This window comes from Sesamum indicum, linkage group LG8, assembly GCF_026168435.1.
Source record: "Sesamum indicum cultivar Baizhima isolate 11 linkage group LG8, ASM2616843v1, whole genome shotgun sequence".
In the NCBI taxonomy this organism is placed as follows: Eukaryota; Viridiplantae; Streptophyta; class Magnoliopsida; order Lamiales; family Pedaliaceae; genus Sesamum; species Sesamum indicum.
This window is the reverse complement of record NC_142664.1, coordinates 8,942,979-8,970,180: the sequence shown is the minus strand read 5'-3', so window position 1 is coordinate 8,970,180 and position 27,202 is coordinate 8,942,979. Positions and strand designations below refer to the sequence as shown.

The following is a 27,202-nucleotide window of genomic DNA, read 5'->3' as shown; positions in this document are numbered from 1 at the left end:
CATCTTGTCTTTACTTAGCCTTTTGCTTCTTTCCAATACCTACAAATCATTGCAAATGTGAGCTCCATAACCAGTATGCAATACCCAATAAGAAGAATTACTTATCATATTTACTTCAATACAAACATACCCGGATTGGAGAGAAGTTGTGGGTACTCTCTCTTCCAATGCCCCTTTTCACAGCAATGAATGCAAACATCCTTTGCCCTCGACCGCTGTGAACCGCTGTTCTTCCCTTTCCCTTTGCTCTTTCCCACAGGAGCAACAGGGGTGCTTGGAGTGCTTGTAGTGGCTGCGACAGCTTTTCCTTTTCCGTCTTCCTCTTCTAGCGCCCGGCCCTCTTGCCTTTCGCCTTGGAGGTTGAAGCCTCTCCTATTAGTAACATAGGTGCAGACTTGGATGTCATTGCCTCGTATTAGACCAGCATATTAATTAACTCATGAATAGACTTTTTAAGTCAATTCATATTTATGATAAATGGATCATAGGAGGGAGGAAGTGATTGGAGGATTACATCGATGTACGTCTCATTATCAAGCCGAGCTTTGAGGTCGTCTGCATGAGCGATAGCATCTTTATCGCATGACTTTGCATAGAAGATCCTTCAGTCATCTTTGTCCTAAAAAATATTTTTGTACCAATATATCTAATATTCCTATAGGGCTCATCGTCATGTTAAGATTGTTGACGAGATGGACGTATGAGAAGAACCTTCCAAATAGGGCGGGTCTTACTCTGTTGACGATGGTGTTTCTACATTTATAGATTGATCCAATACTCAATATGTATATATAGATGGTGAGAAAATTAAGTGTCCTTGTCAGAAGTGCAAAAATGAAGTTTTCAAAACCACGGACGAGGTAAATTGGGACTTATTTATGAAAGATTTTATGCCGGACTATTATAATTGGACTTCTCATGGCGAGGAGAGGGTGTAGGAGTATTATGAGGCCGTCACCGCGGCCCTATTTCAGGAGGAGCAAACTCCCATTTCTAATGTTATGTAGGGTACCAATACGCCTTGGGCTGACGCGGTGCATATGGATTCGGCACAGAGAATGGTTTTTGATGCCGCCAACTGTCTGGTCTTCTAAGTATAACCAGGATGTTGTGCCTGATAATGGTACGAGGTCGTGTCCTGCTAATGCAGGGCTTATTTCATATTGTAGTAGAGGACCATAATTATGTGTTTGGGCTAGCAGACCAGTTTCGTGATGTAGTACATGCAGCCAAGCAACCGTTATGGAACGGTTGCACCCAATTTCAATTGAGGGTTGTTGCTGAGTTGGTTAATATCAAGGTCGCCTGCCATTTTCTCAGCATATATATGACCAAATATCTCAATAGGCTGATCATCTAATGCCCTATAATCACACCCTGCCCCAGGATTACTATAGTACAAAGAAATTAATAAGAATTTTAGTTCTCGAAATCTTGGACTATCCTCAAATTTATCAGCCAATTTGAATAGTTTGTTCCATCAAATTTATTATCCTCAAGTATGTTGTTAAGTGGATTCTTAGACATCTACAATTAATAGAAAAATTAGTAGATTATAATAAAATTATGTTCAAGTTAAGGACTTGGACTTCGTGATTAACCCTCGCACTATTTCTATAAAAATCATCACTCTCAAATGGGCTTTCGAAAAACCTTTACGTGGGCTTAGGGTCCACAAGCAAAATTCTCGATGTTGCGCTTTTACAATTCACATGGAAATAACCTTGTGGAAGGTACCAAATACCATTCTCGACCTACTAGATCCCTAAGATATTATGCATCACCTTTTTCACATGATTTCGGGGACTCCAACCGAATCAAGTTGCTTGTTGTTAGACCCAATTCATTAACCAAATCATAGAGCAGACTACCACGCCCCATGACTTATGAGATAGAGAAACAGGTATGCATTCACTTCGTTCACAATAATAATGCAGGTTCATTTTAATCCAAACGTGCCACGACTTGTGAGACCACGTATGGGTGAAATCAACTTCCTCACTACATAATAGTGGATGGAAGACATGTAATAACAATTCTTTGTTTATTTCCATTTTTGGGTCTAATATTTTAACTTGGTCCAATCAAGTGAGTGTTATTTGTTATTTATATGACCGAGACCTCATCAGATTTCATATTTTTCATGCGTGATATTCTAAATATTAAAAACATTAATTAAAATTCATGGAACGTAAAAATGAAAGTGTAGCACGCCACTATTGGGTAATCAAAAGCCGCCTATGCGATCTATCAAGCTCATAGTAGATCTATGGTGAGTCTAGGGTAGGCCCATTAACATACTATGGGCTTTGTAATCTCTCTTTATTTCTTCATCTCCTCCGTGGGCTCCGTCCTTCGGACCTCTTCTCCATGAGCCAACCCATGGCTCCTCCTTAGGCCTCTATTGTCTGCGCTAGTCCTTTCAATTGTTACAAAAAATAAAACTAAACCTCCCTAACCAATTACACTTATTACAACTAAAAAGAAACCCCAAATAGAAGTTGCGGGAAGTATATAAATAGGGAGAAAGCATGCCTTAAATAATTAGGCTAATACAAAGAGATAAGAAAATAAGTGGCACGCATGCCACAACCCAACAAAAAAGAAACAAATTAACAAACTTAACCCAATGGATTTAGTGATTGTCCATGTTAATCAAAATAACAAAAAAACCCATTTATTTTCAAAATAAACATGCACAAGAAATATAACACAAACCATGCATTATAATAACAATATCCAATATCATATATGAATCACATATCCAATTCGAGGGTTTTTATATTAAAAATAATGCAACTTATTTATGGACATAAGTGCAACCGATACAAAAAATTAATTCTTGTTTGAGAATCCATTCAAATTAATTTTAGTAATTTAATTTTCAAAAATAGCACATCTCAACCAAAAATTAAATTCCCCAAAATTTACTGTTTTAGAAAAATATGCAGAAAATTCTGAAAAAAAAAAAGATTCTGAAAAAACATAAAGCAGACATCAGCAAACAGTGCGCGCACCCCGCGCATTCCAGCGCAGACGTGCATGCGCCCTTGCTAGCACGCATTCCCGCAGGCGTGTGCTTGTCGGCACATCTACTGCCATTTTTTTCATTTTTTCAAACTTTTTGTTTTTTTTTCTAATGGAATTTAAATCAAACCTAATTTAATTTATAAGTCCAATATTAAAATATACTTTGATCCAATCAAAGGATCCATGCCTTCTATTTTCTCGCTTTTAGCTTATAATCCAATTCATATATCGGACCAAGCAGTTAAATTAATCCATTTAATTTTAATAGCTAACTTGAAATTCTAATTAATTCAATTAATAAAATTAAAGTCAGCCATCGAATGAATTGGTCTAAATAAATGATCTAATCATTTATTCTCTCCATGATTTGATTTAATTCAATTAAATTAATCCGACTCTTCTGGAATTAATCCCAAATTAATTCCATCCCATTATAGTGGTAGGATGTGACTCTTTAGGTTCACTCTCAGCTAGGCTTGGGCGTGTGCGACCAACAAAATTAATTAAATCTATTTTAATTAATTATTTTAAATTATCCCATAATCAGAAATAGCTAGTTACCATGGGTGGTCGTGTAGCAATGATCCATGGTACTAGAAACTAGGTGAATAGCAGTGTGAACATGTAGGCTCTAAATATGTACGAGTACGGTCCTACTGCCAACCATTTTCCGATCATAGAATTGGTCATGGAATTGGGTGTCGGTTCCCATTTTTGACTAGGCAACAATGCTTAATACTCGAGAAACATTTACTTTACTCACCTGATCTTAAAAACTATGCCTAATCGATCTATCATTTTGGCTAAATCTTTTAGAGTCTAACTTATCTTAGTGTTAATAGGAGAACTCACTAACATATACTAACAGGGGATAGATCTCTCTTGGAATCCACCGTCCTTGCTACATACTTGAAATGCACTGGATAAGGATTATGACGATCATGTGTCATGACATAGTCACCGCTCGCCAGATCTAAGATACAGTCTTCATATGCACGTTACTGGCATGATTACTCAGGTCCGAGGACTAATCTCGTACTATCAAAACTAAAAAATCCCAGTCATACCGATCAAGCCTTAATAGTTTCCATATGACGATTCCCGTGAGTCAGTTCAGTCAGTCGGCTATCTTCCCAATCCACTAAAATAACAAAGAAGACCTACGCCTCCTACCAACGAAACACGGCTGCAATACTTAGTGCAAGTCTCTATAAAACTTTTGATGCCCTATTTTCATGTTCGCCCCTTGGAACGTATCAGGCCGAGACCCTCATGAGTTGGTTTCATAGCTGTCAAATCTATGCATAGCCCAAGTCCATGAGTTTCACCTTTCGATCTGTGGGCATTTGGTTGTGACACTGAAAATCCCATTCAACATCAGTGGTAAAAAAAATAAAATCACTGCCAACTTGATGAACTCTTACCGTATTCATCAATCTAATATTATTCGATAAAGATTGGAGACTGATTAACAACCAATCTAACTAGCCTTTTTTCATTCATTCCAACAACGTCATGGCTCGTTTGTATTGTACATGTACAAACTTAAGGTGGTCTACTTGTTGAAATGCATAAGTGGACGTCATCCCGATTCTCTTTCCCACATTGCTCCTTTAAATATAAGTATGACTCTAAATTAGTAATTTTCACGACAAGGGCTCTAAGGTCTGGCACTTTGGGGCATTGTGGTTGAAGGTAGACGACTATGTGAAGATCATTTCTGATAGTGGGAAGGTTGTTTGTACCTCTTTTAACATTAAACATCTACTTAGCGAGTCTAAAGCTGCAGGATGTAACTAGCTATATAGACCAAGTGATCATTTGGACACTTGAAATGGATGATTAAAGAGCTTGAAGAAAGGATAAAATTTCTAAAGTCTTGACCATTGACTAAAAATGCTGAAAAAATGATGAGAGGAAATTGAGAGATGTTTTATGGAAGATGAGATCATCTAGAAACGAAGAGGCAAAGAAGATTGGTTAAAAGAGGATGATTGAGACTCAAGGTTGTTTCATTTAAATCATCTCATAGGCATCAACTGAACAAGATCGATGGACTCGAAAATGATGAGTGTACGTGGTGTCAAGAAAAAGAGTAGACTAAGAGCATCTCATAGGCATCAATTTTTCCGATGAATTATTCATCTTGGCATACCCCTCTCCAACGATCATTGGTGAGGTAGTAAACACAGGTGAACGTAAGGTATCAAAGGAGATGAAATGACCGTTCAAAGAACCCTACAAAGAGAAGGAGATTGTAGAAGCTATCTCACAAATGTCACCTTTGAAATCACCCAGGCCCAATGGTATGCCCCAGATCTTTTGTCACAAATTTTAGCATTCATAAGAAAAAAATATCTCTTTTGTCATTCTTGACTTGTTGCATAATCAATGGTTTGATCTTTCGCTGGATCTTACTCATATACTTCTAATTCCAAAATGTGATAAGCTTGATTCAGTTTAATGTTTTCGACCTATTAGCTTTTGCAATGTCATTTATAGATTGCATAAAAAATCATAGCTAGATTAAACCTTTTCTGTTTTAATTATCTCATAATCACAATTGGCCTTTATTCCAGGTCGATTAATATCTATTAATTTTTTTCTTACTTATGATGCTAATCACTTCTTGAAATATGAGACAGGAGGAAAGAAAGGATATTTAACAATGAATATTGACATGAGCAACGTCTAGGACCTAGTTGAGTGGCTCTTCTTGGAGTCTATCTTATCAGACTGGGGTTTGATTACTCTTTTGTCCATCTCCTTTTGATGCTTGTTTTGTACTGTTAGTTATTCTTTTGTTCCTAATGGTGAGAATTTTGGACTAGTAAATCGCCTATTTCTAATACTCTTTGAGTCCATCACTCTTTCTCATCCTCAGCTAGAAGAGATTGTCCAACCAGAATGGTAAGTTTCATTCTTGATTATGCATAATCCAATTATGAGATAATATAAATTTTATATTTCACCCAATAGACATCTCTCATTTAATGATACATAAAAGACTTTATTGACCCATATACGTAATCTAAATTGTCCAACAATAATTGAAATCACTATTTAGATCATGCTAGGTTACATAAACGCTATACTAACATGATCACCACTAAGCCTAACTAAGTCCGTAGTCGTTACAATAATAGCCCCTCTATCACTAAGCCTTAGGATCTTCTTGTTTCAACTTTTTTATTCCTCATCATCACCTGCAAACCATTCACAGATTATGAATTCAGTTGTATCCAATACCATGAGTAGAATGGTGATTATGTTAATACTCAATTAAAAATTTTACCTTCATCGGAGAGAAGCTCAGGACACTCCCTCTTCCAATGACCCTTCTCTCAGCAATAAATGCAAACATCATTTGGTATCCTTGACTGACAAACAATCTTTCTTTTTCCTTTACCCCCGCCTAACAGCGTAACAGGATCACTTGAAGTGCTAGAAGCAGTAGAAGAAGTCTCATCACTCTTTCTCTCCCCCATTTGGCACCCTTGCCCTTCGCTTTAGAGATTGAAGCCTCTCCCACTAGTACTGGCTAATGCAGATTTTTCAACCGTTGTCTTGTACTGGACCAACATATTAATTAACTCATGAAGGTTTTTCTCAATCCCATTCATGTTATAGTTGATAATAAATTGATCGAAAAAGGGTGGTAGTGATCGTAAGATCACGTTCATTCTCGAAATCAGCCTGGAGGTCTTTCAACTTTTCTACTAGGGATAGTATGATCACACGATGCTCTCATACGGACAATCCCTTAACTATTCTAGCACCAAAGAATTCCTTCATACAGTATTGCATAAAGTTCATTCATGTGGTGCATTATTGACCATACATCTTTGTACCTCTCGTACTGTTTCTAGATCTTGTTACTCATCATGCCCAGTACGATACTGCGTACTATCCAGTTGTCCTCATGCCACTGAGTAAATTTCTCGAGCGTCAAATGTTTTCCTAGCAAGAACCCTTTTTGCAAAGTACGAGTTAGACTTATCCAGAACATAAGTTTAGTTCTCGAAATCTTGGATTATCCTCAGATTTCTCAGCCAATTTGAATAATTTGTTCCATGAAATTTATTATCCTCAAGTATGCTATTAAGTGGATTCTTAGACATCTACTGTAAACACAAAAATTATTAGATTATTATAAATTTATGTTAAAGTCAACGATTTGGACTTCAATCATTAACCCTCCCACTATTTCTATAAAAACCATCACTCTCAAATGGGTTTTCGAAAGACCTTTACTTAGTGGGCTTAGAGTCCACAAGCAAAATTCTCACTGTTTATTTCTATTTTTGGGTCTAATATTTTAACTTGGTCCAACAAGTGAGGGTTTTTTGTTATTTATGTGACCGAGACCTCATCATTTTTTAATATTTTTCATGCATAATATTCTAAATATTAAAAATATTAATTAAAATGCATGGAACGCAAAAATAAAAGTCTAGCACGGCACTACTGGATAATCAAAAGCCGCCTATGTGATCTACTGAGCTCATAGTAGATCTATGGTCAGTCTAGGGTAGGCTCATTAACATAGTATGGGCTTTGTAATCTCTCTTTATTTCTTCAGCTCCTTCGTTGGCTACGTTCTTTGGACCTCTTCTCCATAAAGCCAACCCATGGCTCCTCCATAGGCCTCTATTGTCTGAGCTAGTTTTTTCAATTGTTACAAAAAATAAAACTAAATCTCCCTAACCTACTACACTTATTACGACTAAAAAGAAATCCCCAACAGAAGTAGCGGAAAGTACATAAATAGGAAGAAAACATGCCTTAAATAATTAGTCTAAAAATAGAGAGATAAGAAGATAAGTGGCACGCATGCCACAACCCAACAGAAAATAAACCATCCAATGGATTTTGTGATCATCCATGTTAATCAAATTAACAAAAAAGCATATTTCTTTTTAAAATAAACATGCACAAAAAATATAACACAAACCATGCATTATAATAATAATATCCAATGTCATATATTAATCACATATCCAATCCAAGGGTTTTTCTATTAAAACTAATGCAACTTATTTATGGACATAAGTGCAACCGATACAAAAAATTAATTCTTGTTTGAGAACCCATTGAAATTAATTTTAGTAATTTAATTTTAAAGAATACCACATCTCAATCAAAAATTAAATTCCCCAAAATTTACTTTTTAGAAAAATATGCAGAAATTTCAGAAAAAATAAAAATTTTGAAAAAACATAAAGCACATGAGCAAAAACTGCGCGCACCCCGCTTGTGGATCTGCTTCCAGTGCACGCCCGGGCGTCCAGCGCAGACATGCATGTGCCCTTCCTAGCACGCATGTCCGCAGGAGTGTGCGCCCGGCCATGCGCTTGTCGACACATCTACTGCCATTTGTTTTATTTTTTTGAAACTTTTTGGGTTGTTTTCTAATTTTTCAAGAATCAATTATATTTTAGATATTCCAAAATTTAAGAAAAATTCTAAAGCCCAAACTTAAATGCAAAATTAAATCTTGACCCAATGGGTGTACCCTTAATCTTTTCCCTGACATTTGGTGTAAAAATAAAATAATGAAGGCCAATAATTCGGAGGAAAAATAAATAAGAGGGACAAAAATCCACAGTATGTTCTACTACAAGCGTTGATTCCTCATTCTGTATCATTCGCAGTGAGATCTCGATTTAGAGACCCTCCAAAGACTAACATACCATCAATAATGGATGTGGAGATTTTGTACTAGCAAAAACTCAACAAATGTGCAAAGAATCAACAACGTTATTGTTTAACATTTTATGCTTTGTTCCTCTTTGGATCTCTAAGATCTTAAGAGGGTTTTTGGAGAGAAAATAGGAGTAAAATTTCATGGGTATATTTTTGCTGCAGCTGCTGGTCGGTTGTGAGTATTTTAGAAACTTTATATGTGACCTAGTCACAAGATACCAAGGAGCTTTAACCTAGAAAGATTTTTTCAACCATCTAACACCTCTATGCCACACCACACCCAAGGAGGAGTTTTGACTCTTTAACCTAGCCATGGCCTAATAAAGGACTTGGGCTTGCATTTTCATGTACCGAGTTTGATTAATTAAAACTAAATCAAGCCCACGTCTAATGGACTTTAAATCAAACCTAATGTAATTTATAAGTCCAATATTAAAATATACTTTGATCCAATTAAAGGATCCAAGCCTTTTATTTTCTCATTTTTAACTTATAAATCCAATTCATAAATCAAACCAAGCCCAGTAATATTAATCCAATTAATTTTAATAGCTAACTTGAAATTCAAATTAATCCAATTAATTAAACTAAAGTCATCCATCGAATGAATTAGTCTAAATAAATGATCCAATCATTCATTCTCTCCAAGATTTAACTTAATTCAATTAAATTAATCCGACTCTTTGGAATTAATTCCAAATGAATTTCATCCCATTATAGTGGTAGGGTGTGATTCTTTAAGTTCACCCTTAACTAGACATGGGCATGTGCGAATAACAAAATTAATTAAATCTAATTTAATTAATTATTTTGAATTAACCCATAATCAGAAATAGCTAATTAGCATGGGTGGTCGTGTAACAACGGTCCACGGTACTAGAAACTAGGTGAATAGCAGGGTGAACATGTAGGCTCTGAATCTGTACAAGTACGGTCCTACTGTCAACCATCTTCCGGTCTTGGAATCGAGCATCGAATTGGATGTCGGTTCCCATCCTTAACTAGGCAGTAATGCTTAATACTTGAGACGCATTTACTCTACTGATCTGATGTTAAAACTATCCCTGATCGATCAATCATTTTGGCTAAATACTTTTAGAGTCTAAACTATCTTAGAGCGCATAAGAGAACTCATTGACATATATTCACAGGAGATAGATCCTTTGTTGGATCCACCGTCCTTACTAAATACTCAAAATGCACTAGATAAGGCTCATGAGGATCATGTCTCACGACACAATCACCACTCGCCATATCTAAGATACAGTCTTCATATGCATGTGAGTAGCATGATTATTCAAGTCCGATGACTAATCTCGTACTATCAGAACCAAAAAATCCCAGTCATACTGATCAAGCCTTAATAGTTTCCATATGACGATTCCTACAAGTTAGTTGAGTCAGTCAACTACCTTCCGAACTAATACACTAAAATAGCAAAGAATACCTACGTCTCTTTCCGACGAAACACGGCTGCGATACTTAGTACAAGACTCCATAGGACCTTTGATGCCCTATTTCTAGGTTCTCGACATGGAACGCATCAGGCCGAGACCCTCATGTGTTGGTTTTATAGCTGTAAAATCTATGCATAGCCCAACTCCACGAGTTTCACCTTTCGATCTGTGGGCATTTGGTTGTGATATTGAAAACCTCGTTCAATATCAGTGGGACCGATTAAAGAGAAAGACCTAAGGGCATTAAACAAAATAAGACACACTGCCAACTTGATGATCTCTTACCGTATTCATCAATCTAATATTATTCGATAAAGATTGCCGAATGATTAACAACCAATTTAACTGGCTCTTTGTTATTCATTCCGAAAATGTCATGGCTCGTTTGGATTGTACATTTGCAAACTCAAGGTGGTCTATTTGATCAAATGCGAAAGTAAACGTCATCCCGATTCAATTGTCTGACTATGCTCCTTTAAATATAAGTATGACTTTAAATCAACAATTTTCACGACAACTACTCTAAGGTGTAGCGCTTTGGGGCAATTTGGTTGAAGGTAGACGAGTGTGTGAAGATGATTTTTCATAGTGGGAAGGTTGTTTGTACCTCTTTTAACATTAAACATCTACATAGCGAGTCTAATGCTGTAGGATGTAACTGGCTAGATAGAGCAAGTGCTCATTTGGACACTTGAAATGGATGATTAAAGAGCTTGAAGAAATGATTATATTTCTAGAGTCTTGACCATTGATTGAAAATGCTGAAAAAATGTTTAGAGGAAATTGAGAGATGTTTTATGGAAGATGAGATCATCTAGAAACAAAGAGGCAAAGAAGATTGGTTAAAAGAGAATGATTGAGACTCAATGCTATTTCATTTTAAAGCATCTCATAGGCATCAGCTGAACAAGATTGATGGACTGCAAAATGATGAGTGTACGTGGTGTCAAGAAAAAGAGTAGATTGTGAGCATCATTGTCAATTTTTTTGATGAATTATTCACCTTGGCATACCCCTCTCCGACGATCATTGACGAGGTAGTAAACACAGGTGAACGTAAGGTATCAAAGGAGATGAAATGACCGTTCAAAGAACCCTACAAAGAGAAGGAGATTGTAGAAGCTATCTCACAAATGTCTCCTTTGAAATCACCCAGACCCAATGGTATTGCCCAAATCTTTTGTAACAAATTTTAGCATATCATAAGAAAAAAATATCTCTTTTGTCATTCTTAACTTGTTGCACAATCAATGGTTTGATCCTTCGCTGAATCTTACTCATATACTTCTAATTCCAAAATGTGACAAGCTTGATTCCGTTTAATGTTTCCAACCTATTAGCTTTTGCAATGTCATTTATAGAGTGCATAAAAAACCATAGCTAGATTAAACCTTTTCTGTTTTAATTATCTCATAATCACAATTAGACTTTATACCAGGTCGATTAATATCTGTTAATATTTTTCTTACTTATGATGCTAATCACTTCTTTAAATTTGAGATAGGAGGAAAGAAAGGCTATTTAATAATGAATCTTGACATGAGCAACGTCTAGGACCTAGTTGAGTGGCTCTTCTGGGAGTCTATCTTGTTAGACTAGGGTTTGAGTACTCTTTTGTCCATCTCCTTTTAATGCTTGTTTTATACTGTTAGTTATTCTTTTGCTCTTAATGATGAGAATTTTGGACTAGTAAAGCTGTCTAGGGGAATCAAACAAGAAGACCCCCTATCGCCTTACCTATTCTTATTTTGTGGAGAAGTTCTCAGTGGAATGTTAAAAGCAGCTAAATCACTGGGTTTGATCGAGGGAGTTTGAATGGCAACCATGGCACTCCGAATATCTCACCTATTCTTGGTTGAAGATACCCTTGTGTTTTTTGCTAGGCCACATCGTCATCCTTCCACGGTACCGTACTATACCGATACACACAAGCATTGGGGGTAGATTATTAATCTTAAAAAATCAAGCACAGGGTTTAGTAGGAACATATGCAATGAACACCACTTGGCCGTAGCGAAAGTCAAAACTTGGGGTAACCGGCAGTGGTTGACGCTTGAAGAAAGAAGTATTAATGTGCTTGAATTAACGATAAGATTTGATAAAGAGTACAAGGCTAGAAGAAGAACATGCTCTCCCAAGCGAGTAAGGAGACTCTCCTAAAGGCAATTATTCAATCTATCCTAATGTATCCTATATCATGCTTAAAATTTTGCTCATCACCTATTCATGAGATTGAAGGCATGATGTCTAACTTCTGGTGGGATAAGAAAGGCAACAGAAGAGAGCATTAGGTATCGTGGAACACTTTGTGCATTTTGCGATAATGCATTACCCACATTGAGCAATCGGGTAAAGCACAAGGTTGAAGTCTGTAAAGTTTGCCCTGTGTAAAGCGAGTAAGGAGACTCTCCTAAAGGCAATTATTCAATCTATCCCAATGTATCCTATATCATGCTTAAAATTTTGCTCATCACCTATTCATGAGATTGAAGGCATGATGTCTAACTTCTGGTGGGATAAGAAAGGCAACAGAAGAGAGCATTAGGTATCGTGGAACACTTTGTGCATTTTGCGATAATTCATTACCCACATTGAGCAATCGGGTAAAGCATAAGGTTGAAGTCTGTAAAGTTTGCCCTGTGTAAAGCGGAGGATGAAACACTCAACTATGTCTCTTAAAGTATACATTTTTCAAGCAGATCTAGGCATTGTCACTTATTCCTAATCTAATTATTTTAGCCCTTTATCTAAACTGTGACTACTAGTATCAAATTCTTGTATGTCACTTCGGCGTTTAGAAGCTGATTCATTTGTTACTATATGTTGGAATATCTAAATCACCGCAACAAGTGTTTGATGGAGTCATCAAGTTCTCACCCTGTTGGAAATACTGAGAAAAATGGAAGAACAAAAGTGAAGATTGGCGTGGGATGATGTTGTTGCTGGTGTTTCTTTTTCTGTACAGAGCAGAGGAGCAAGGAAGAAGACGCGTTCTTTTGCTATTACGTTTTTACTTCATTTCTTTCTTTTACATTTTTATTAGTTGAGTGATGACTTGTACGCCACATAGCGCTTACGTGGATTCGGTTGGATAGCTTAGTTGCAGGTTCTTATTCTGTTCAACCTCCTCCTTCTTCTTTGTGTATTTAAGGACTGTAAATTGCAATTTGCAGAATGAATGAATTACAATCTTCACTCTGATAATGGCCTTCTCAATCAATTATTTGTCCTCTTTCTACTTTCAATATTTTGACATGGTATCAGAGCTTTCTTCGTGAAGGTCTCTTGATATCTCTCTTTACTGTGTCTATTACTATATCTTGTGCTCTGCCATGGTGACGGCAGAATTCAGCAATTCAGCTGGTAATGAAGCCACTTCGCGTGGCAATATTGATCCGGATTTTATGCAACTCCAATCTTCAGATCACCGTGGGATGGTGATGGTGTCTGCCTTACTTACAGGCAACAATTATTTTGCTTGGAGCCGTGCTGTTAAAAGAGCACTCACAGCAAAAATGAAAATAGACTTCGTTGATGGAACAGTAGTGCGACCAGCTGCAAACACAGCTGAGTTTAACAGATGGAATCGCATAGATTCCGTGGTCACTACCTGGATTTTGAATTGTATGAAAAAATATTTAGCACAATCCTTCATGTATGTAGGATCTGCTCGAGAGCTTTGGATTGAGCTAGAAGCTCGATATGGGGAAAGCAACAACCCCATGATCTATCAGCTGCAAAGGGAAATTGGGCAAGTTACACAAGAAAACATGTCTGTAACTGAGTATTATACTAAATTGAAGCGACTGTGGGACGAGCTTATGTGCTTGGCACCAGCACCAAAATGCATATGTACAGGTTGTACATGTGGAGTGAATAAAGCCATGGCAGAAATGAGTGCATCGAATCACTTGATACAATTTTTGGTTGGTCTGAATAATGTATATGACCAAGCTAGAAGCCAGATACTGCTCTTAGAACCCGTGCCTACGGTTACCAAAGCTTACTCTATGTTGATCAGAATAGAAAAACAGATGAACTTGAACAACGTAGAATTCAACAGTGGTGCAGCTTTTCATGTTAAAGGCTACAATTATAAGAAGAAACCTGCTTTTGACAGAAGGCAGGTGATATGTGAGCATTGTCAAAGGATAGGGCATACAAAGGACTCATGCTTCATGCTGCATGGAATACCAGATTAGTATAAGGATATGGTAGATCAGAGGAAGAAAACTGGTGCAAAAGGGAGAGGGTACAGTGCTATGGTGACTAATGAACCTAACTTGAAAGTGACTGATAGCAATTATCCACACTTGAATGATCTTATACGTTTGAAGATGAAGAAGCTTATGAACAATAACACAACATCAGATCCTCTCAAAATTAACTTTGCACAGCTTGATAACTTTGTAGGTAACAATACTATTTCTACCTCTGTGATTTCTAGTGCTTAGATTATAGATAGTGGCGCAACTAATCACATTTGTGCAGATGTCAGTCTTTTTTACTCTTATACTAAGCTCACAAATCCTCCAGTCATTCACTTACTTAATGGCCATTCACAGAAAGTGTCTCACATAGGCTCTGTTAAGCTTACATCTGAGATCAAACTATCTCATGTCCTTGACATACCTGAGTTTTCTGTCAATCTTCTCTCAATTAGACAATTGTGTGCTGCTTCATCTATTCAATTCAACTTTCAAGCGTCTTGTTGCACTCTGCAGGACCTGAAGACTGATAAAGTCCTTACCACAGCTTACTTGATAAGGAACCTTTACATTCTTGATCCAGATTTGTATCAGAAACGCATGATTCCTTGAAATCAGTGTGTAGTTCACATTCTTGTATCTCTGATTTGAGTCAGTCAACTCTTTGGCATCAAAGGCTTGGACATTTGTCCATTGGCTCAATGAAACGTATATCAAACTTACCTCAACTGGACTATACATTAAGCTCTTGTGAAATTTGTCCCTTAGCCAAAATGCATAAACTCCCTTTTAATTGTAGTAAAATATGATCCAATTCTGCCTTCTCTCTTTTACATCTTGACATTTGGAGGCCGTATAGGGAACCCACTACAAATGGGTGTCATTACTTCCTAACAATTGTTGATGATTTCACTCAAACCACATGGACTTTTTTCATGAAATACAAAAGTCTCTATAGTGTCTCTATTGTACTAAATTGGGCGGCGCACAAAGTAATGTAACTCTAAGGAAAAAATTGCACCTTTTGTCCCATAAGGGCCCTTTTCAATTTAGTTCCATTTATTGCAATTTTCTCACATTGCATCTTATGAGTTGATAAGTTTCTCAACTGTAGTCCTCAAGTGCAGTTTTAGCTAATAATTGACAAAATATAAATGAAAATGCACGTGAGATTGCTAAAGGCTAAATTCATTATTGGATGGCAAATAGATGTGAGGACAAAAATTAAATAATATTTTCATCTAATGAGATACAATATGAGAAAATCGTAACAAATGGGAAGAAATTGGAAAAGGCCCTATATACACTACAAAAAAAGTCGGGATTTGGCACGGGTAAGGGTGTCATTCCAAAACCCGTTCCATATTGGAACGGGCTTTGGAACACATGAGAAACGGATATTGATAGATGACGTCATGATACACTTTTTTTTAGGTAACAATTTTGGAATGTCAAAACCGTTTACTAACCGTTACAAACTCCGTTCCAAAGAAAACTGAAAAATAGTAACGGTTAATATTTGAAACTCGTTTGGAATAGATAATTAAAATTATGAACGGTCTTGCATTAACCGTTCCTATATGTGTGACAATGAATATCCAGAAGATGATAATTAGAAAATGTATTCCAAAGAAGGTACAATTTGGAACGGTTTTAGTATACACTTAATGAATTATGTGAAAAATCATTCCAAATTATGAGTTTTACTTAAGAAGTATTGTGTTTCGGAAAACTTCTCCAAAACCCACTACAAATTGGAATGGTTTTTGGCGTGGATTTTGTACACAATTTAAAAATAATGTTCTCACACAAATAAAATTATTTTTGAAAACAAAAAATAAATTTTCCTATTTATGAACTGTCCAGAAACCAACAAACTGTTCCAAAGGTCATTCCAACTTTGAATGGACTTTAAGAAAATCATTCCTAAATACATTACAATACCCTAAATAAAATAGGAGGGAAAAATAAAAATTTAGGAGCGGCCAATTTATTTTGATCGTTCCAAAATCAGTTCAAAAATTTTAATTTCGCACCAAATGAAAAATGGTGAGAAAATCAAACTTAGGAACGATTTTCAAATATTTCACTGTTCATGAAAAGAATTTAAATAAAATCGTGCCTAAATTTATAAACTATCAATTCCAAAATATATCCACAGATTCCTAATTCACTTCCGGATTGCGATATTGCAATCTGTGACCCTGATTAATCTCAAATTTAAACGCATACCAATACTTTCCATAGGTGAACATTGGGCTGACTAAAATTACATGATCTGATGACCAATTGCGTCGTTTTTATCATCGTTAATTGTGTATTAGATACGATATCTCAGTATCTATATAACAAAAATGTCCAAAATTTCAATGAATGCAGTTTTTGACGATTTAATAATATCCAATGGTCTAATTAGGCAATCCAATACAACAGTATAAGATATTACTTACATTTATGTAAGGGCTGAGGTGAAATTACATAAATCAAAAATCAAAGATGGCAGAAATATGATACCTTCATTTTCTATAAATTCAGTTGAAATGTTCTTCACTTGAGGCTCCGACACAGGAGCCCTCTAATTCGTCCACACCACACTGAAATTTTAGATTTGGGATCACGTGCGTTTTAGCTATTATACACATTCACATTTCTTTATCTAAAAGATATGATCTTGTAATTTATAAATTTATCTTTATTCTACTAACATATATAATGCAGGATGAAATAAAGAAAAGGGACATGTACCACGTAATTGTACAAAACAATGAAAAAAAGCAGGATGTAAGAGTGAAGTAACGTCCACTATAGAAAGACATGGTTCCTTTAACTGTAATAATATAATAAATACCAATCGAAGCAATATACAAGCCATCTCAATAAGAAGGACTAGTGGGTTGGATATTACAAAAAATAAAGAATAATGCATTAAATACAAATGATAACGTAAAAATTGTATAATACCTTACATAAATGACTTGTGAATATTTTTTTAGTAATGCAAAACTATGCAGTATAACTAATATTCTTCAACCAAGATTTTCAAGTAACAGTACTATTCTCCATCTAATCCAATCAATTAAACTTCAAGTCATCCATTCATTCAGTTGCTGGAAACATAACCATGATAACATCTTTATACCAAAAAAAAAAAAAATTGGTCGGAAAATATTCTATCCCAAAGTCACCATAATTTGGTAATTTTGTTATTAGTTCGTGGGATGCATATTCCGATGTTTTTTTTTGTTTCTGTCAAGAAAACCATTGGAAATTATTTTCGACGCCTATTTTTCGTGTAGGGTGTAAGCCCTCGTGGTATCCTCTTTACACAAAGTAGAACATAATCAACTATTACAGTGATAGGAGTACGAAACTCGTTAAGATAGACCAGAATATTACAGATCTCAAAAATTATAACAACAGTTGAAGAATAATTAAAATATCAATATTTGTATGAAAATGGCTCAGGATATACCCGATCTAATCAATAGGGAACACAATCACAAGTCACCGTACCCACAACAACAGAACCAAGACCATAGTGGCTCCTCAACACACAACAGAGCCTCAAATCACAAAGATCAATTTATAGTCACCTCAGACCCACCACTCACATTCACTTAGAACTTAGAGATTAGAAGGAGAAAAACAGATTTTCAGTTTTTGTGTAATAAGACAGAGGAGTCAGGCTCCTCTTTATAAGGGTGACAAAACAGCAGGGAGGGAAAGATTGGGTCGCTTCCCTAAAGCCATTGATTTGGCTTTGGAAAGCCACCATTGACAGTGGTGGTAAAGAAGGGAAGAAGACGAAGCAGCCATGGAAAGTTTCAGAGAGAGAGAGAGAGAGATCAAAATCGACGGAAGAGAGGAAGAAGAGAGGGATAATGGATTTACGGTTAGGGTTAAGACAATATATAGTAAGTAACCTGGGTCGGGTAGTGGTGGTGGGTCAGGTTCGGGTAGAGGGCCTTCGGGTGGGTTGGTTCGGCTGATGGGCCTTCAAGTGGGCTTGGCATATATTTAGGTATTGGGCCACATAAATTGTAACATACCCCACCTTGGACCAAATACCCAAAAGAGAGGTAGGTTAGGGGTTAATTTGGATCTGGTCATTTCATCATTGCCATAAAATTCCTTGGGTGTACCTGCAGAATTACGAGAAAAAACTTTGGCAGCAAAACCGTTAGTCAAGAAATAGGCTTAGGTTTCTTAAACACTTAATGAATTTATCTATATGCAAGCATTTTGTACCCATGTCTGCTGGGTTTTCTTTAGTCCTAATTTTTTCTAACTTTATGACTTCTTTACTCACAATATCTCGAATGAAATGGAATCTAACATCAATGTATTTTGTTCTATCGTGGAAAATAGGATTTTTACAAAGTTGGATAGAGAATTGGCTATCAGAGAGCACTATGAGTTTTTCTTTAGAGAAACCTATTTCCTTTATTAAACAATCTAACCATATAGCCCACTAGAAAAATTGATGGGGGGAAAGTTGACCAAAGAATTGCATTTTCTGAAAGTGCTAGCTTGGTCATAATTAGACTCTTCTCTATTTGGAACGGATTGAAGAGTTACATTATATATAATAAAATGTATCTAGACACATTCTTGTTTATCTATTCAAGGTATATAAATATATTTTATTTTTGATTATTAGGGTAATAATTTGACTGCCCCCTTCATCTCCTCTTGGGTGAGTTTTTCGATGTTGATTCCTTCTAGCAAAGGAATCATGGTCTCATTTTTTGGTGTGATGTGGATCATGATTAGAGGATTCCTATGTTGGAATTTCTTATCAATGTTCAACGAAACTAGTCGGTTGGAAGCTCCAAATTTTAGAGATACATTTCGATTTTAATTCTCGCTTGTACATTTATTTTTCCATCCATAGCCTCATATGATTATATTTTATTGTTGCGTAATATTTCATACTACATCAAACGGCCGGAAATTCCAAGGGTACACCCTTTGTTTTTGTTTGTTTTTACCCTTCAGATTTTATTTTTATACGTTTTAATTTATCGCTACCACTAGCGCGTTTTTCCAGACCATACCATGCGAACTTTCAAATGGCATCAGAGTCCAGTTCAATATAGAGGTTATCAATTTTATGTGAGTGAACATGCCAACGTGTTTTAATATTTTTTAAAGCATGTTTTATTGCTTATTTTATTGATAATTATGTGTAGAAATTAACTTGTTTCATTTTGTGATTAATTAGATGATTTTAGTATTTAAGAAAAATTGAATCTTTCTGTAAATACTTGATTTTTATTTTTCAATTTAATGTGTAGAATTAAAACAAAAAAAATAAGCACTGTAGTAGCAAACTGCCGGTTAGCGCACAACTGCCCTTTCGCAAAGGTAGGTTAAAATTACTTTATTAATATGGTTTATTTTTCTGTATTGGATGTACATTATTTTATTATCCTTTTGATTGTAATTTTAAACTTGTGTTTTTTGCATATAATTATTTTTTTAATGTTGGATATCATGATTTTTCTTATGCATGGATGTATTATTTTATGTCAAGCATGTTTAATTGGATTATTTTTCTAGTTGGAAGAAAATGGATGATCATGGACTCCTTGACCATTTTAATGTATTTATTTATTCTTGAGTCCTTGACCGTTTTAATGTATTTATTTATTCTGTTTCTGTTGGACGGGGTCGTGTGCGCATTTATTATCTCTCTCCTTCTCTTGTTTTTGCCTTGGAAATAAGGCTTACTTTCCTCCCTATTATGTACTCCCCCTAACTGCTGATCAGGATTTTTTTGTAAATTGTAATGAGAGTAGAATAGGTTTTTGGTGAGGATTTTTATTTTTACAAAATCAAGTCCATGGAGAAGGAGCCCCATGGAGGACTTACAAGGCCCATCTATATGTTAATGAATAAATTATATTTCTAATAGCTTAGGGTCACCCTAGACAGACCTTAGACTCACTCCGGTCTCAGTAGGCCGCATAGGTTGTGTTCGTGATCATCCAACAGGGATATGCTTAATTTTATTGCATGCAATGCGTTTAATGCTTTTATTTAAATGCATTTAAATATTGTAATTTGTGCATGCAAACTTTAATGTGATGAGGTTTCGGTCAAACACTCAAAAATTTACTCACTTTGTTGAACCAAATTTAACTGTTGGCACCCTAAATGGACTTGATTCAAAATGGTTTGATGTATACAGGGTTTTCATCCACAATAATGTGGTGATGAAGCTACCACTACCCAAGTGTCATCTCACGAGTTGTGGCACATTTGGATTAGAGGTAAACTGCACCATTATTGTGATCAAAGGAACACACTCACTATTTTCCTGTCTCACGGGTCATGGGGAGCAAAAGCTGAGGTGTGATTTGGTTGATGGGTTAAGCCCATAATGGACTTGGATCGAAATGGCATTTCAATCCGTCCAGGCCTTCCATCCATAATAATATCATGAGGAAGCTACCACTTGCTAAAATAGGTGACATGAACGCCAATTGGATTGGAATTATTGTAATCTATTCTGACAAAAACTTGACTTTATTTAATATTATTCAGTGAATAAAATCAGTATTCGCTATTGGCATTTCATTGTTGTGCTCATTACATTTAGGTTTTCATTTCTTTCAAACATCACAACAAAACCCACAGTCACCTTAAACAACCGTGCAACAGTTGGACTGCGCATTTGATAGCGGTAATGAAACCAACTGTTTAGGGTTGGGTCTGAAATGTTCCAAGTCAAGGACCTTGAGAATGGATATTGAAGTGTTCTATGGAGACTTGCATTAAGAATCGCATTCATTTGATGAGTGTCGTGATTCATCCGCGACAGACGTGGGACGTCTATGCGATCTTAATAGGTCAATTGACTAGGTGTCGAATCGATTTTACTGACTAGCAGGGATCGTCATATGGAAGCCTTGGAGGCTTGGTCGGTATGACTTGAGTGCCCGGCTCTGATAATATGGGAGTAGTCCTCAGACTTGAAGAAATGCGGCAACACGTGCATGTGATGATTGTATCTTAGATTTGTGCGAGTGGTGATCGTGTCTTAGACATGGTTATCATAAGCCTAGTCTAGTTCATTCAAAGTATATAGCGAGAATAGTGAGTTTCAAGAAGAGGATCCGTCCCCTATCAAAACGTGATAGAGGTATCTCCTATACACTTGGAGATGCGTTAACGCTCTATAAACCTGTGGCCATAGTCATTAGTTGGAGACGAAAAAGTGGTTCCTAGGTCGAGCAATTTGGCGTAATGCGATCTAAAGTATTAAGCATAGACGCCTAGTCCAGAATGAGAACTGATACTTAATTTAATGTCCTAGAGTGATGCGGGTGACGGTAGATGAAAGGACCATACTCATGTGGATTCGAGAGCCTAAAAGCTCACATAATATTGGATTTCTTGATCAAGGGTTCATAAAAAATTATTTAAATTGGATTTAATTAATAATAGTGTTGGATACTAGCCCAAGCCTAGTTGAAGGGTGAATTTAAAGAGTCACACACAAATCACAGAGAAGGACGAGGAATTAATTGAGATTTAATTCTATAAGTAATAGAATTACTTATATATGAGAGGATCCACTGGATGGATAAGCCCAAGGATAAATTAATTGAATTAATTTATATTTAGCTTGCCCTTATTATTTAATAAATTGGACTTATTATTTAATAAATATTTATTGAGTTGATATATTTAATTAGATTAAATATATAATGGATATAAATAATTGGGCTTTAATTAAATTGAATTTAATTAAGATTGATAGGGCATTGTATTTTAATTAACTAAAATCGGTTCAAAACCATTTATTAAGTTGGTGGAAATGATTAGAAAAGAAAATTATTGACTAACAAATTCACCTTTAAAAAATGCCATGTTACTGATCCTTTATTTGGAATAAAGGATCTTATTACCTTATGGATGATTAAATGTACCTAGGTATATCGTAATGCATCCATACAAGGTATATATATGTTTACTAGTTATTCGGAATAACTAGTGAATACAAAGCAATAAAATAAAATCCTTGTCTCCAATTCCACCTCTCGGCCGAACCCCCTCTTGTGCATACTTTGGTGTGTTTTTCTCCTTAATTGTTTTCTAGCAAATAGAGTTTACGAATCCCAACTTCCCGTGTGCTGTGGATGTAGCTTTAGAGGGTTTTTAAATTGAAGCCTTGCATGAACGGATCAAATGAACGATGTTTGAAATAAATCAAATCAAAGGTGACTCTTGATTTATATTTATGTACCTCTCGTTTTTTATTCAACTAATTGTCCCATTAATTTTATTATTTTTGTTTATTTTGTTAACTACATTGAACGCCCGGAAACTCCAAGGGCGCACCCCATGGAATTTGATTTTATTGCGATTTCATTTTATTTACGCAATCTATTTTAACCGCTTCCGCTTGTGCGTTGCCAGGCCGATCCACTCGCACTTTTCGGTGCCCTTCCAAGTTGTATCAGGGCCCAGTTACTATGTAGGGGCTATGGTATAGTGTGAATAAGCATGAAATTTTATTGTTTATTGCTTTTGAAGCATGATATATTTTTTACTTATTCTTAGATAATTAAATGAGAAAATTAATTTGTTTAATTTTTGTGATTTTGGATGATTTAAGTATTTTATGAAAATTGGATTTTCTGATAAAATACTTATTTTAATTTTAATTTAATGTGTAAAAATAAAAAAAGAACTAGTACTGCACAGTGCACAGCGTACGTGCACGGGCGACTGTGTGGTCGCTGCGCTGCTGCTACTTCTGACGACTGATGGCTAGGCCGCTTTTCACCGTTTTAGCGAAAAATTGGATTTTTCAATTTGTGCACAGTTTTTGAAAAATATTTATTGTTGCTAATTTAATTTTGGAGAAAATTGAAATTTTTCTAGAATCAAATTGCTTTAATTAACTTGGTTTAATTGTGTGCATTGGATGTACAAGGCTTAATCATCCGTATGAATTGCAAATTTTAAACTTATTATTTTCTGCATATAATTGTTTGTCGTGATATTGGATATCGCGATATTTTTGGGATGTTCATTTTCTTGTCTAGCATGATTAATTGTTATTTTGTGCTAGAATGAATGTGAAGGGATGATCATGGAGCCCTACAAAGCATGTATGTCTTTTAAGTTTTGTTGGGTGGACCCATGTGCCCTTCTAATTTTATTTTCTCCTCCCTTCTCGATTTTGCCTTGGAATAATAAGGCTTGCGATGCCTCCTAATATACTACCCCCAATTTCTGATTAGAGTTTCTTATTCAAATTATAATGAGAGTAGTATAGGACGTTTGGACATATTTTTTCATTTCTAGCAACCCGATTGACAAGAAGGCCCATGGAGGAGGAGGCCCACGGAGAAGGCGACCATGGAGATATCACAAGACCCATCTATATGATGATGGGTAATATTACTTCGTAATAGTATAGGACCGTAATATTACTTCGTAATAGTATAGGACCACCTTAGACAGACCATAGACTCACTACGGGCTCAGTGGGTCACATAGGTTGGGCTCGTGATCATCCAACAGGGGTATGCTAGGTTCATTGCATGCGATGCGTTTATTAAATTCTATATATTATGCATGCAATTTGTACATATGATGTGGTTAGACCAAGTAGAATATTAGGCCCATAATGGACTTAGATCAAAATGATTTTGATCTGTTCAATCCTCCCATCCACAACAATGTGGTGAGGAAGCTACCGATGCTAAAGTGTGGCCTCACGAATCGTGGCACACTTGGAATAGAGGAAAACTGCACCGTTGTTTTTAACAAAGGAACATGTTCACCATTTCCCTGTCTCACGTATAAGGGGTGACAGATGAAACGTGCTTTGGTTAAGGGGTTGGGCCTAACACCGAGTAACATGATTTGCTTGGTGTCCTCGGTATCATGTGAAGAGGTGAGGCAAAAGATCTTGGGGATCTCATGGGACGAGAATGGTATAGGATACCTCCCATGACGTTTTTGCCATGTGAATCGTAAAAGTGGGGGATGGCAAATTCACTTGTGGGTCCCAAGCCCACTAGGAAAGGCTATTCCCGAAACACCACTTAAGAGTGGTGGGCTTTCGTATAAATAGTGGGAGAGTTAAAGAATCCTTTTTAACCATGATAATGGAGATTAATAAATTCAATGGCACTAACTACAACGACTGGCTGCGAAATATGAGGATTGTCCTAGATTTCGAGAACTAGGTCTATATTTTGGACAAACCACTCCCAACGGCCTTGCTGGATGGGTCATCTCCCGAAGAACATATCACATTAGAGAAAAGGCTTGAGGACAACCGCAAGGTCCGCAGTATCATATTGGCTTCGATGTCCAATGACATCAAAAGCAATATGATAGGTTGGATGATGTTCCCTCGATAATGCTCCGCATGAAGGAAGTTTATGCGGTTGTTGATAGGCATATTAGATATGCTACAACGAAAGTATTCTTAGGGACGAAGATGGCCGAAGGATCGTCGATACAAAGTCATGGGGTTAAGATGCTATTCCTAGTGGAGAAGCTCGAAAACCTTAAAGTTGGCTTGACAATGGTTGACGTGATTCTTCAGTCACTTCCCCCATCCTACAACCCATTTATTATTAACTACAACATGAATGGACTTGATAATTCTATTAATGAGTTCACTAATATGCTGGTCTAATTCAAGTCGATGACCCAAAAAATCTATGCTAGCGGTATTGGTAGGAGAGATTTCAATCTCCAGAGCGAAAGGCAAGAGCACCGGACCCTGGAAGAGGAAAAAGGGTAAGGGAAAAACCATCACAGCTATTGCTAATGCTTTGAGCGCCCCTACTGCTCCCATGAAAATGGGCAAAGGGAAAGGCAAGGTTGGCAGTTCTCAGCTGTTGAAGGCAAATGATATCTGCATTCATTGCTAAGAAAAGGGGCATTAGAAGAGGGATTGCCCACGACTCCTCTCCAACCTAGGTACATTTATGATTGAAGTGACTATGATAATTAATTCTGCTTCTTGGGTATTGGATACCGATTGTGGAGCTTTCTGAGAACATGGAGTGTGAATCAATCCCTTCTGCAATAACTTGCATGTGTTGGAAAGAAGTAGAAAGCTAAATAAGGTTGAGATGATTCTAAAGCTTGGCGATGGGAAGGCCGTCGCAGCGAATGCCGTAGGATCTCTCCAGTTAGTTATTAGCGATCGTATTTGGATAAAATTAAAAGACTGATATTATGTATCGAGCATGATCAAGATTATTATTTTCATTCCTATTTTGCTCAATAATGGTTATATATTTGCGATCAATAAAAATAATTTTTATTTGATGATTGATAATAACTATCATCTGCTTGGTACATTGGTAAATGGTGTTTATATTCTCCAACAGTCTAATTGGATTATGACTGCCCAACAAAAATGAAAATTAGATAATCATGAAACGCACAGTTATGGCATGCAAGGTTACGCCATATCTCAAAATAAAGGATGAGAAAGTTGGTAGATTCAAAGATTCTAGAGGTAGACAATTTGGACAACCTACCAACTTACAAATCCTGTCTAAAAGGAAAAATGACCAAGAAACCTTTTGTTGGACAAAGTGCGCTTGACAACGGTCTTAGGATTTGATCCATATAGACGTTTATGGACCATTAAATACTCCGGCTAGAGGAGGATTCTCGTACTTCATAACCTTGATCGATGATCACTCACAATATGGTTTTGTTTACCTAATGAGGTACAAGTCTGACGCCATTGGAAGGTTCAAGGAATACAGATTTGAAGTTGAGAATCAAACTGGCCATTGAATTAAAGCCCTTTGGTCGGACCGAGACGGAGAGTATTTAAGTGGTGAGTTCATTAATTATTTAAAGGAGAATGAAATGCTCTGTCAATGGACTCCTCCTGGAACGGCACAATTGAATGTCATGGCTAAAGAGGAACCGAACCCTGTTGGACATGGTTCTATCCATGATGCGTTTTACGGAATTTCCCTCTTCCTTCTAGGGTCATGCTCTTGACACGGCGGCCTACTTACTTAATTTGGTGCCATCTAAGACAGTGCCCCAGATGCCACATGAGATATGGTATGGCAAACCTACGTCCTACATGTACTTGAGAGTGTGGGGCAGTCCCGCATACGTCAAGAGGCTAGTGGAAGGCAAACTAGACTCGAGGTCTAATCTGTGAAAGTTTGTCGTATATCCAAAAGAAACTGCGAGATACTACTTCTATGATCCATCTGAGCAAAAGATTTTTATATCAAGGAACAAGTGTTCTTGGAAAAGGGATTTCTTGCAGCGAGCCGATGCGATGAGGTGCTACTTAAGGAAACAAGTCAGACCCTCAGCAGAATGAAAGAACATCATTTGAGCTTATAGTTCCCACTGATGGTGCTCCAGTCCTCCATAGGTCGACCAGGGAATCGCGACCACCTAATAGGTGCAGATTCTTGGGACTAACTAGTCAATTGGATAATGATCCAAGGACGTACTAAGAAGTGATGTCAGACATCGATTCTGATAAGTGGCTTAAGGCCATGAAATCCGAAATGGACTCGATGGATTCAAATCAAGTTTGGACACTCGTAGACCCCCCTAAAGGTGTTAAACCTATTGGGTGCAAATAGTTCTAGAAACGTAAGCTTGGAGTTGATGGAAAGGTTACAACCTTCATGGTTATGCTCGTGGAAAAGGATACACTCAATGACCCTGGGTTGATTTCGAGGAAGTCTATTCGCCTGTAGGCATGGCTAACTCCATTTGGATTTTGCTTGCCATAGGAGTATGGTATGACTATGAAATATGGCAAATGGACGT

The 27,202-nt window shown here is 36.6% G+C and overlaps 1 protein-coding gene across 1 annotated transcript; it reads left to right on the top strand.

The window, feature by feature from the left end:
- Positions 1 to 13,525: 13,525 nt before the first annotated feature.
- On the top strand, positions 13,526 to 14,395 carry LOC105179191 (uncharacterized). Its single transcript, XM_011102781.1, has one exon. The coding sequence runs from the start codon at positions 13,526 to 13,528 to the stop codon at positions 14,393 to 14,395; it is 870 nt and encodes a 289-aa protein (XP_011101083.1).
- Positions 14,396 to 27,202: the final 12,807 nt, after the last annotated feature.

What these genes read in the sequence shown, in the direction of transcription:
- LOC105179191 (XM_011102781.1), top strand. Translation starts at nt 13,526, where the DNA reads ATGGTGACGGCAGAATTCAGCAATTCAGCTGGTAATGAAGCCACTTCG.